The following is a 13740-nucleotide window of genomic DNA, read 5'->3' as shown; positions in this document are numbered from 1 at the left end:
TTGAAAATAACATGCAAAAAAATGCAGTCCCTTTATTTTTTTAAATTTATTTTTATTTATTTTTTATTTTTGGCTGCATTGGGTCTTCATTGTTCTGCTGGGCTTTCTCTAGTTGCGGAGAGCGGGGGCTACTCTTCGTTGCGGTGCGCAGGCTTCTCATTGCGGTGGCTTCTCTAGTTGCAGAGCACAGGCTCTAGGCGCAGGGGCTTCAGTAGTTGTGGCGCACGGGCTTAGCTGCTCCGCAGCATGTGGGATCTTCCCGGACCAGGGCTCGAACCCATGTCCCCTGCATCGGCAGGCGGATTCTTAACCACTGCGCCACCAGGGAAGTCCCATGCAGTCCCTTTAGATCTGGTCTGTGGGAAAGTGTTGTACCTAATGGCACTTTGCACTTTAAATTCTATAGATAACATCTAGTAAAAAAAAAAAAAAAACTCTGTTACTGTTGCAGGCATTTAGTTATTTTTTTCTGAAGGGGTGAGGGCTGTTTGGGGCTCTTAATATTTTTTGTTTAGTATCCTACATAAAAATTTTATGGTGAGAAATAACATCATTTTGTATAATTAGAACACATCAATCAGGATTGGGACTGGTGTAAAATTCCCTTTATTTAAACCTTGACTTCATGGTTAGGAATGAAAATGGTTTGTTGATGGAGACAGCAGAGGTTAGATGCATCTTTTAAAATAAATTGAGACACAGCAGAAGAGGTATGTGGTAAAGTGATTTTAGTATTTCACACAAAAATAACTTCACAGTGTAAGTCTCTTTTTTTTTTTTTTTAAACAATAGATATTCTTCCTTGTGTCTCAATTTTTTTCTCTTCTTTTTAAAAATCTTCCTGATTTTAGTTATCTGGAGTTTTGGAAAATGCAAAAGCTGAGATCCAAAGGATGCAGCATGAAAAAGAGCACTTTGAAGATTCCATGAAGAAAGCTTTCATGAGGGGTGTATGTGCATTAAATCTTGAAGCCATGACTATATTTCAAAACAGAGGTGATACAGGTTAGTATTTTGTTTAAGATTCTCTGCCTACTTTCAAAAAGGATTTAAGGAGATTTCAGTGATTGGTGTGGTCTGCAGTACTAATTTTCTGCAGTACCTATGTCTTATCCAGGCACTGCTATTTTTAATATCATGGTGTTATATCCAGTTTTAAATCTGCCATGAAAATTCTCTCAGTCATGGTTACTTACAGTGTCTTATATCTGATCAAGTAAACTGTTAACTCAAGTATTTAGGCTCAATGTTATAATAATGCTTTGAATGTATAACATTATTTTGAGGCTTTTTAAACTATAATGGTAATGCCCTTAAGTATAAAATTTCATTTCTGTTTTTTTCTAAGTAGCCAAATTCCTTAGACTGTTTTCATTATTAAATATTTCTTGTCTATTCCTGGTTTCCCATTTTTAAAAAATTGCTTGTCTTCCAGTGCAAGAGAGTCCTCAACTAAAACTCATTTTCAACAAATATAAATATAGGCCTATCTATAGAAGTTGAGTAAAATAATTCTATGTCAAGAAAGGTCCATATATTGGCTAGGATCTGAGTGGCTTTTATCATCCACATGGCTTAGAACAGCTTCGCCACCAATTTACAAGAAGGCCTATTTTCCTCACTGGGTTTTAGTTTTCTTCTCTGAACAAAGAAGATAATATAAATCTTCCTTACCTGCTTCATAGAGGGTTCTTGTGAGAATGCAGTGAAATATAATTGAAAGCACTTTACAAGAGAAAAAAATACTTTAACATGTAAGAGGATACTCATGATATAATTATTGCAGTCTTAAGTCAGCCTCCAAAGTTTCATGTAAACATTGAACATTTTTGCAGTATTTCCTCGTATTAAATCCTGTTTGAAACTCAGTTTATTTATCAGGACAGTTTCATTGTGTACCATCATTAATATGATTTCATTCCTGTGAATAACTTGTCTGTGCTTGTTATGCCCTCATTTTAAAGCATCAACAAACAGTTTTTATTTCAATTGTGTGCGCTATGGACGGTAGTGAGTTAAGGCAAATCGTTTTCTTTCTGAAGCAGTCATGGTGTGTGGCCCACATGCAAGTTAAAAACTTAGAATCATAGAATCGTGAGGCTGAATGGTTTATCTTGCTAATACCCAAATAAGTACTTGATTTCTCTAGTAAATTGTTTTTTAATTGAGTATTAATGCTAAAAACAAACTTACCATTCCCAATGATTGGATAGTCTGCTTTCGGTTGTAATTGTTAGCAAGCTGTATATATTAAATTGAAGAATTTAATTATCTACTTGTAACAGATACTGGGTTTCACAAGTACAGTGAGAAATTATAATCATTAGAACTTGCTACATTCAATTGCAAGAAATCTATTTCTCATAACCTACTTAAGAAGGTTACGAAATAAATTTATATATTAAAAAAAAAGGTTACGAATTTACTTAGGACAGTGTTTTACCACCTTAATAAATTTACCATCTTAAATTTTAAGTTCAAATACAGCTATGTCTCTTACAGGCAAATATCCATAACAGGACTTGGAGAAAATGTATTCTGATAATTATACAACATGATTTATTTTGCTCCTGTTGCTTTTAAGTCTACTGTCATCTGCAGCTAATGCCAGGTTCTGGGATCCCAGCTGTTTTGGGTGGCCTTGTGCTTTGCTTTGTTTTGTTTTGTTTAATTTTGGCCGTGCCGTACGGCATGTGGGATCCTAGTTCCCCGACCAGGGATCGAACCTGCACCCCTTGCATTGGAAGCACGGAGTCTTAACCACTGGACTGCCAGGGATGTCCCCTTGTGCTTTGTTTACCATAACAATGGGGAATAAAAATAACAGGACTAGTAAGACACATGTTAGCAGTACACACTAGTGTTGATGGAGCTACCAAAGGCAAAAGTTCAGTGTAATGTAATGCTGGATTTGCTCTGTGATGTTTGTCTTGTGGCATTTTAATAACAGCTATTAAAATAAATTTTTAAAAATTCTCACAAGAGGGACTTCCCTGGTGGCGCAATGGTTAAGAATCCACCTGCCAGTGCAGGGGACACGGGTTCGAGCCCTGGTCTGGGAAGATCCCACATGCTGCAGAGCAACTAAGCCCGTGCGCCACAACTACTGAGCCTGTGCTCTAGAACCTGCATGCCACAACTACTGAGCCCTCATGCCACAACTACTGAAGCCTGTGCACCTAGAGCCCGTGCTCTGCAACAAGAGAAGCCACCACAATGAGAACCCTGTGCACCGCAATGAAGAGTAGCTCCTGCTCACCACAACTAGAGAAAGCCCATGCACAGCAACGAAGACCCAAGGCAGCCAAAAGTAAATTAAAAAAATAAATTTATTAAAAAAAAAATCCTCACAAGAAAAAAAAAATTACTTCTGGCCCCCTTAAAGCAATTGTTTTTTATAATGCAGATTTTAATAATACGTTTCTAATGTACTGCTCTACTTATTAGAGCAAAATAAATATTTGATTTTTTTTTTATCTCTTCTGATTCTCTGCTAACCATAATCTGCAGTGCATCTCATGTTGTAAAATATCCTAATAAATCTTATAGCTTGGATAAAAGTTTCTATAGCTTGGATAAAAGTGTCTATAGAGGTAGACAAAATATGTCAATACAAATGGCCTTTAAAGGGATACCTGCCAATTTTTAAAGTAGTTTTAAGAACAGTAGAAAAATGCTTTCCAACTGAAAAACATACCCAATTAAAGCGAGAATAAGTACTATACTGGTTCCACATCTGATAAGTCTGCCACCCACCTAAAAAGAGAGACAATCAGTCACTTTCTGTGAAAAACATGTTAAAACTCAGTGTGTATGTGTGTGTGTTTTGTTTTCAAAGCAAAAGCAGTATTTTATGTTGAATTCATCTCTTTCATCAAATTATTTCAAAGGACCTATGCATTATAATCCTCATTAAACTTTGTTAATGAAGTAACTATTGCTCTATTTTATATAAAGATAGTCTAAGACAAGAACTTATACAGAAGTCCAAATTTCTGGAATTTCTGGAATGAGGACAACATGGAAAACCTTTTCAACATAGGGCTACATAATGCCCTCTATTCATATATTCTGAAACATCTCAGTGACTGAATATTGAAATCCTCACCCTGATGTTTGGTACCAGGAAGATATAGTCTTTTTTTTTTTTTTTAATTTATATATTTTATTTATTTATTTTTGGCTATGTTGGGTCTTCGTTGATGCACACGGGCTTTCTCTAGTTGTGGTGAACAGGCTTCTTATTGCGGTGGCTTCTCTTGTCACGGAGCACGGGCTCTAGGTGTGTGGGCTTCAGTAATTGTGGTGCACGGGCTCTGTAGTTGTGGCTCACGGGCTTAGTTGCTCCTGGACCAGGGATCGAACCCATGTCCCCTGCATTGGCAGGCGGATTCTTAACCACTGTGCCACCAGGGAAGCCCTGAAGATGTAGTCTTAAATGGAAATTTTAACCAAATTCTAATACTGGGCGGGGGCAGAAATCTAGAATGGGACCCTTCATCCTGGCTTCTGGAAGCTGACGTTATTTATTCCTTTGATCTAAGATTAAGGTTCAGTTTTGAGAGAAGGTTTCTATATATATGTCACTAAAATCAGTTAAGTGTGCAAATATGCCCTTAGTTCATGACATAATCTACCTGCAAGAACTCATTTCTTTTACAGTATCAAAAGTAAAGATTTTGGGGCTTCCCTGGTGGCGCAGTGGTTGAGAGTCTGCCTGCCAACGCGGGGGACACGGGTTCGGGCCCTGGTCTGGGAGGATCCCACATGCCGCGGAGCGGCTGGGCCCGTGAGCCACAGCTGCTGAGCCTGCGCGTCTGGAGCCTGTGCTCCGCAACAGGAGAGGCCACGATAATGAGGGGCCCGCGCACCGCGGTGAAGAGTGGCCCCCGCTTGCCACAACTGGAGAGAGCCCTCGCACAGAAACGAAGACCCAACACAGCCAAAAATAAATAAATAAATATATAATAAAAATAATTTAAAAAAAAAAAAAAAAAGTAAAGATTTTAGTGTTACTTATTGATTTATTATTGTTTGCTGAAAAAAATCAAGAATTAAAAATACATTGGTTTTGTTAGGCTAAGAGCAATAGATGGTAAATGAAGAGGGTATGGTGATATCAGAAAATTATTCTAAAGATCTAAATATCAGGCCATTTATCAGGATAGTTGTATTAAATAATGCAAAGAACATAAATCTTTAGGCACAATGTGACCATATTATTATAGTGGTTGTAAGGTCCCAGCTGAGTACATAATTTCTTTTTTTACGTAAGAGCAAATCATTCATTAGCTTTCACATGTTGAAGGAACTGGTCTGAAGTCTTTAGTGGTTAATGCTGACATTAACCAGTTAACACTGACAAACTGCATTAACCGAACAGTGTTAACCTATCCAGTATATGACACAGTTCTACATTTCTGTTGGACCACATTTTAGAGATTATGTATTTTCATTGTTAGGAAGATTAAAGTAATCTTAACTTGGAAGAGTGTTAATGGAATTAATTTGTGATTTATAGGGACAGACTTCACAAATAATAAAAGGGAAGAGTGTGGTCCTGGTGTTCAAGGAAAAGAACATTCTTCTCATTTGGATCCTTCAGCTCCTCCGATGTCCTCAGCAGCTGCAGTGCCGCCATCCCCGCCAGCGGCAGCCCTGGGAGCCACCTGCACTGCTGCCTTTCCCTCTGCTGCTTCCGTCACTCCTGCCGGGGCTGCTTCCACTTCCGCTGTTCACCTTCCTGTTTCTGCTCCTCATGGCGCTGCATCGACAGCTACAGCTTCCGCTACACAGGAAGAAATGGTCAGTACAGTTAACTCAGGTGCCTATGTTGGGAAAAGGGTTCCAAACTTGTTTGTATATTGGCTATTTTGAACTCAAAACATATTTTCCCATGGAGAAAAAAGTCTATGTGGTCTTTAGGCCAATCCACAGAAAATATTTAATACACAGAGTAGCTAAAACATGAATTTGTAATGAAAAGAATACCTGAAAATTCTATCACAGTAGTGATAATTAAACAAAAATGAAGAACTTTTTAATCTTAAAGGAAATTAGTGGGTATTTTCAAGGGCTTAGGAGGCTAATGGCTTTTTTGTATATTCTTATTTAACTACAGCTTCCCTTTTCCTGGATGCAGACATATTAACACTACTCTGTAGTGACTCCATCTTGATTAGGTTTTACGTTTTCATTTATAATTGGAATGAAGATAGGAATTGTTCTTCCTAAAGTCACTAGCTGCTAATAGAGGAGTCCATAGAGGGGGAAGAGTACTGAATGAGGATGGTGTATTTGTAGGAGAATTTACCTGAAGTTAAATTAATCAAGCTATTAGTATGCATATTGTGGTTTTGACTTCTCAGCCTCCTGTTGTTAAACCTGTATTCTTCAGTGTCTCTCAAGTGAAGGGCACAGGGATACAGGCCAAGCTTATGAGACTCACCTCTGCAGGGCTTTTTTTTTCAAAAACCCTATGCCCTTCTTCCCTACTCTGGCTTGGATCTGGCACAAAGGCATGTACAGTTCTATAAAGGTGCTGGGATGATTCAGATTTGCTTCTCTCCCTCTCCTCCCTGACCCTAACCACTTACGTGAGAGGAAGGAAGATGGCAGAGTAGGTTTTAGGTCTTAATTAAGAGTTACAGGGACTTCCCTGGAGGTCCAGTAGTTAAGAATCCGCCTTCCAATGCAGGGAAAATGGGTTCGATCCCTGGTCGGGGAACTAAGATCTCTCATGCCATGGGGCAATTAAGCCCACGCGCCACAACTACTGAGCCCACGTGCCTCAACTAGAGAGACGCCTACGTGCCTCAGTGAAGATCCTGTGTGCTGCAACTAAGACCCAACGCAGCCAAAAAAAAAAAAAAAGAGTTAATGCAGTCCATTAGAAGGTGCCGTAGTGCTAGGCAGCTCTCTGCAGCTAAGGGACGCATTGAGTCAGCCAGACAATTGGTCATCTGAAGTATTCCAGCCTTTTGCTTGTCTTTTTTTTTTTTAATTTATTTTTGTCTGCATTGGGTCTTTGTTGCTGCACACGGGCTTTCTCTAGTTATGGCGAGCGGGGGCTACTCTTTGTTGCGGTGTGTGGGCTTCTCATTGTGGTGGCTTCTCTTGTTGCAGAGCACGGGCTCTAGGCGCACGGGCTTCAGTAGTTGTGGCACGTGGGCTCAGTAGTTGTGGCGCACGGGCTTAGTTGCTCCGCGGCATGTGGGATCTTCCCAGACCAGGGCTCGAACCCATGTCCCCTGCATTGGCAGGCGGATTCTTAACCACTGCACCACTGGGGAAGTCCCTTGAATTTCTGCCTTTTGGAAGCTACTAACTTTGGGGAAAAATATGTTGAGATCTGCTATTTTGCATTTCTTAAATATGACTTAAGAGAAATTTGAATGTGTGGGGGAGTTTTGATTTAGAAATAAGGCACTAAAATTCAACCCTGACATGCGTGCAAGCTGTGTTTATTTTTCATGATTACACATTTTGAAGTGTGATCCTATACTGATGATCTCATTTAAATAAAGACAGTGAGTATTTATTTAAATTTCTGGTTTGTCATTCATGTTGCATATCCAGATAACACATAGAGCTAGATTTTTCAAAATTCCCTTCTTAAAATATGACTACACCATTTGTACATCTGGGTTTATATCTGAATCTGAACATGCATAAGGAGAACCGAATGAATGAGTGTACTTACCACTTTATTTATTTTTTATTTTATTTTTTGAAACAATCTGGTCACCTGAGATAATTTTGAAGTCTTTGAAACCTGAAAAACACAATATTATATAGACAGCCCTTCTTCTTTCCCCACCCCTCCAACTACATCCTGCTCCTTCAAAACAGACACCCATTCAATTTCATTCACATAAGTACAGCATTTAGGGTTAGAGAGAAAGGAGAATCACAAGTAAATCAATCTGTGCCATGCTACTTTTCTTCCTTTCTTATTTAATACTCAGATTTACCTCAAATATGTCTTATTGTTTTTAAAAAGAACCATATTGACAAAAGCAAAAACAAATACATTACTTGGATTACTTACCTTACATGAAACCATTATTGTTGGGAACAGGAAAAGAAGAGAGATTTGTGATCCAGGCCTGGCTATCTTTCTCTTCATTTGAATCACAGAGGCTTCCTATGAACATTCAAAACTTTTTCTAGTCTTCTTCAGTAATTTCCAGTAGCTAAAAGGAGATGTGTGTGGAAAGTAAACTGCAGAGAATCAGGAGACAAATAACTGGAGAAGGGAGGATTACCATTCCAGTGAAAGAATATTTTCACCTGTAAAATTATTTCCTTTCTGCAGACATCATCAGTATGTTAAATAAAATATCAGAATTTCATGGTGGAAAATATTTTCAAAAAACCTATGTGCTCGCTTCGGCAGCACGTTTACTGAAAATACATGTATATTAGGCAGTTATACAAGCAAATGTACTATTGCAGTTCACAAAGTTGAACAATAGATGGCACTTTACTTTTTCTAACTCCATTTGAAATAATCGAGGGGTTTTAATTGGATTTTTAAGCTATTCAGTAGTTTCTCTTCTAACTTTGCTCTTCATCTGAACAGAAAGTGAAAGGCTAGCATTAGTCAGTTGGGCCTGATCTCCCTGTTTCATAAATGAGGAAATTGAGGCTTAGGGAGAGTAACTTGCCAGTGGACACAATTACTAATGCAACTGTAATTCAGACTTTGACAATCTGGCTTCAGAGCCCTGTACTCTCAACCAATAATCTGCATTGTTTCCATGTCAGATATTAAGATACAAATATTGGGGTTTTTTAAATAGGTCATTTCCCTTTTTTTTCTTACTCCTTTTGATTTTTGCCCAGCTAATGTAATTAGTTGATCATGAAAAAAAACAAATGAGTACCTGTATGTGTTACTCCTGACGTGAATGTAATCTTTCTTTCTGGTGTACTGTCCAGCGGTCAGCAACAGAAACTGTAAAACCTGACATTACCTTTTGATATGATCATCTCGCTTTTTTTTTTTTAATTTAATTTTATTTATTTATTTATTTATGGCTGTGTTGGGTCTTCGTTTCTGTGCGAGGGCTTTCTCTAGTTGCGGCAAGCGGGGGCCACTCTTCATCGCGGTGCGCGGGCCTCTCACTATCGCGGCCTCTCTTGTTGTGGAGCACAGGCTCCAGACGCGCAGGCTCAGTAGCTGTGGCTCACGGGCCTAGTTGCTCCACGGCATGTGGGATCCTCCCAGACCAGGGCTCGAACCCGTGTCCCCTGCATTGGCAGGCAGACTCCCAACCACTGCGCCACCAGGGAAGCCCGATCATCTTGCTTTTTGCAATACATTCTACAAATAACTCTCAAAGCAAAAGGAAAATCCAGGAATTCCTTGGTGCTCCAGTGGTTAGGACTCTGTGCTTTCACTGCTGAGGGCCTGCGTTCCACCCCTGGTCGGGGAACTAAGATCCCACAAGCTGCGTGGTACGGCCAAAAAAAAAAAGAAAAATCCTTTTTTTTTTTTTAATTACAAAAATTTGCTATATATAATAGGAAAAGAACTGGGACAGTTAAACTGCAGTTTGTTGGTATAAAAACTCTCATTAAAAATGATAGCTGGGGGGCTTCCCTGATGGCGCAGTGGTTAAGAATCCGCCTGCCAATGCAGGGGACACGGGTTCAAGCCCTGGTCCAGGAAGATCCCACATGCCGCAGAGCAACTAAGCCCATGCGCCACAGCTACTGAGCCTGCGCTCTAGAGCCCGCGAGCCACAACTACTGAGCCCGTGTGCCACAACTACTGAAGCCCGTGCGCCTAGAGCCCATGCTCCGCAACAAGAGAAGCCACCGCAGTGAGAAGCCCACGTGCCGCAACTAGAGAAAGCCCGCGCGCAGTAACGAAGACCCAACACAGCCAAAAATAAATAAATTAAATTAAAAAAAAAAAAAAAGATAGCTGGTCTCATGTATAAAATTGATAACTAAGAAGAACCTGCTGTATAAAAATAAATAAAATTCAAAAAGAAATGATAGCTGGTCTCTATTCATGAAAAAAAGTATATTAACAATGCCATAAGAAAAAGGGGAGGACACAAAAGCATATGAGTAATGATGATTTATCCATAAGGGTCAGAAATTCATAAAACAGATTAGCGGTTCAAGAATTAGGGATTGTTTGGGAAGGGAGATGGGTATGACTCTAAAGAAAGGACAGCACGAGGGAGAGCTTTGTGGTGATGGAATAGTTCTGTATCTTGATTGCAGTGATAGTTACAGGAATCTACACATGTGATAAAGTGACATTGATCTATACCCAGGCATCATTCCAACATCGCCTCCTGGTTTTGATATTGTAATTATACTGTAATTATATAAGATGTAATCATTGCAGGAAACTGGGTGAAGAATACACAGGACTTCTCTATGCTCTCTTTGCAACTTCCTATGAATCTATAATTATTTCAGAATAAAGTTTTAGAAGTTCCTAAAATCCTATAAAATAGTTGGTATACCAAGGTTAAAGGGGTGTTTGGGGTGCTTGGTTTTATGTTTTGCTTTTTGCCTTATTGTTTAAAAATTTTTCCCCATGTTAGAGTTGGTTGCATATACAATTATTTTAAGTGCCAGTGTATTTTCTTTATAAGTTATAGAAGCAAAAGTACCATAAATTTTGCCATGGGTTTTCTACCAACTGAATATTTCTTTGTTTTTTAGTATGGGCCCAGGGTTGTGACATCAGCACAACAGAAAGCTGGAAGAACAATCACAGCCCGGATCACAGGGAGATGTGATTTTGCTTCAAAAAATAGAATCAGTAGCAGTTTAGCTATAATGGGAGTTTCTCCTCCCATGAGCTCCGTCGTTGTGGAAAAACATCATCCGGTCACAGTGGTGAGTCTGCATTTGATAACTTCTTGTCAAAAATCTTTTTCCTGAGAGTTGATAGACTAATAAACACTTAAATGACATGTTGAGGAGAAGATCAAAATCCATGACAACTGGTACTTGTTCTGCCTTTACTATTACAGTCTTTATATACTTATAATTATCACACCTGCTTTAAATCTACCTTTCCTATTTCAGGAAATTAATTTCAGAAACATTGTTTCTTCTCAGTAGTATAAAAATTATCAAATACAATTAATCCAGTGTATTGATGGCCAAAAGGGTAAAGTATATAAATGATTTCTCATTAATTAAAAAAAAAAAGACAAAAACTGTTTACTCATTAAGTGCTGTCCATGTAGCAGATTTTTTACTCTAAGAAACACCTACTTTTATGGTTTTTAATTTTTCCTCCTTTTTTTTATTTTTTGAAGTCTTCTGCGTTTTCAAATATAATTGTCAACGTATTTCTAATTTGGAAAAAAATCAGGTTGCAATAAATTCATGTGATATAAAGGAAAGTACATGGAATTTAAGCAAAAAAAAACAAAACAAACAAAATCTGAGTTAGTGCCTCAGTTTCGCTACTTACTGCCTTTGTGATTGTATACAAATCCAAGTAAAATATTTGAGCCTCCATTTTTTCATGTGTAAAACGGGAGCAATAAGAGTACTTAGCTCCTAGAGTTATTGTCAGGATTCAGGATTAAATAAGATAACATGAAAATTAAATGAGATGTGTAAAGGCACTTTGTAAATTGTAAAGCCATAAGCAAATTTAACTTAATAAAAGTTACTAGAGAAGGATACACGGGATATCTCTGTGTTATTTCTTACAATTGCATATGAATCAACAATTGTCTCAAAAAGTTTAATTTCTAAAAGTTACAAGAACACATCCCTAAAGAGAAACAAGGATTGATTTTAAAAAAGAATGCCCTCTATATAAATTCTCAATGTTAAGCAACATTCCTGTCTGCTTAATATGTCAAAAAGATAAAAGGAATGATTTTAAATCCTTTTCTTTTCTGAACACTAGATTGTTACTAGATGATTAAGTCAAAAGAAGCTGGATTGATTGTTTAAATTTAGCTTCAGGTAAAGTGTGACCACAGTGAAGTGGCAGACTGAGATGGAGGTACCAAGTCCAAACGGAACACATCGAGGGTAGAGGATCATCTTAGCCTTCATAGGTTGGACAGCCTCTGAAAGTCCTTAGATGACTTCTCTATGTATTTTTGAAAATGTGAGATTAGGTATCAAAGATGAGAAGAAATTAACTCATTTCTATTTTTATCAGCACATATGTTGTTTATAAAGGGATAGGGGGAGAGAGACTGTCCATTCATAAGGTAAGGGAGATATAAAGAGAGCACACATGTATTTATTTTTAATTCAGACAACCTGTTTTTTTGTACTGATTGGAATGATATTTTACAGAAGAAAAACCAAGGAACTAAAGACTTACAACCCCTGTTTCTGATATTTCTCTCTCAAACTGCCCTTTGTTTATTTAGTATGTTCAATTACTCTTCAGTAATTGGGCATGAATTCAATAGCTGTAAACTGCTTCCATTATTACGTACTTTGGATTGTGTAACAGGCACAGTGGCAGTCCTCTGTACTATTTTTATTTTTCATTTTATCCCAGGATCCTAAGAACTAGAACTACTAGAAACAGTTATTACTAATAAACCATTCATCACATTTCTGACACTTGAGCTCCATCTGCTGGATAATTGCTTGCTCCTAGTGCTGCTTCATCCTGTGCCATGTTTTGTAGATCATGATGCCAGTGGTACCACGAATCTGTTTCTACAGGTTCTCTTGCCCGTCATCCCTAAGGAGAAATAGCTCTTTTGTCAGGGTCAGATTAGGTGGTTAGCAACTAAAATTGCATCCTAGTTGCAAGAATCTCTCCCTTTTGTAATGGTTATCCAGTTATTTATGTACAAAGAAACATTTATATAAAATACTTTAAGAAAAGAGATTATTTCTCCTTTTCTTTAAAGAGAAAACTTTATTAAAGCAGAATCTGACATGAGGATCTTTGTTTCAAGAGATTCCATTCATTTATTTTAAGTAAAAGCTGTATCGTAGAGCTTTTGAAATACACAGTGAATGTTTTGATATAATATATATAATTTTACTTCAAGTATTTTAAAGATGACTTTTCTAAGTGGAAGACCCTAATAGGAATCTACATGTACTAATGTTTGTTGGGTTAAGTTATAGATAATGAAATGATATTTAGTATGTATAATTTTATTGAATTGTTGAAGCATATTTTTGCCTTTTCAGCAAACCATTCCGCAAGCTACTGCAGCAAAATATCCCCGGACCATTCACCCTGAAAGTAGTACCTCAGCTTCCAGATCTCTCGGAACCAGATCAACTCACACCCAGTCTCTCACAAGCATTCAGTCCATAAAAGTGGTTGACTAAAATGAATATGTTCCTATTGAGGTCGTTTAATTCTTCTGGCTTTACTAAGAATTAGAAGTCTTTAGTTTTTTAAATTTCATATTCTTAGAACATCATGTTCATTTCCTCGAAATTACAAGAGACTTTTTCAAGCTGTACCATCCTTTGTAACGGTATGTAGGATTATTTTAATGTTTTTTATATAAGCAATTAAGTAAAACTTTTTTAAATTAAAAAAGAAACTAGCCTTAATTTTTTTAATAGGTTCAACCTGTGACTGATTATATCATCAAAGTATATAAATCCTGTTTTTGCGGTGTTATTTCCAAAAGGCTAAATCATTTCCAATGTTACCAAGTAAACTTTGAGAGAGAACTTTACTAAAAAAATTATTTAAACTAATAGAAAGTAAGGTATTTTTATTTGAAAATTAAAAAAATAAAAGCCCAGAGT

General features: G+C 37.6%; 1 protein-coding gene across 7 annotated transcripts in view; it reads left to right on the top strand.

Annotated features, from left to right (window-relative positions):
- POC5 (POC5 centriolar protein) overlaps positions 1-13529 on the top strand; it is a 35500-nt gene extending 21971 nt beyond the window's left edge. For 6 of the 7 annotated variants that reach the window (XM_007175896.2, XM_057541399.1, XM_057541400.1 and 3 more), the window contains 4 exons: positions 852-1005; positions 5522-5805; positions 10693-10869; positions 13165-13529. In XM_007175896.2, coding sequence (XP_007175958.2) covers positions 852-1005; positions 5522-5805; positions 10693-10869; positions 13165-13308 — 759 coding nt within the window. In that variant the 3' untranslated portion in view covers positions 13309-13529. The remainder of the gene's footprint in view (positions 1-851; positions 1006-5521; positions 5806-10692; positions 10870-13164) is intronic. The other variant, XM_057541402.1, reaches the window with a different exon arrangement.
- Positions 13530-13740: the final 211 nt, after the last annotated feature.

Source organism: Balaenoptera acutorostrata, chromosome 2, assembly GCF_949987535.1.
Source record: "Balaenoptera acutorostrata chromosome 2, mBalAcu1.1, whole genome shotgun sequence".
Taxonomy (NCBI): Eukaryota; Metazoa; Chordata; class Mammalia; order Artiodactyla; family Balaenopteridae; genus Balaenoptera; species Balaenoptera acutorostrata.
This window is presented reverse-complemented; position numbering and strand designations above follow the sequence as displayed.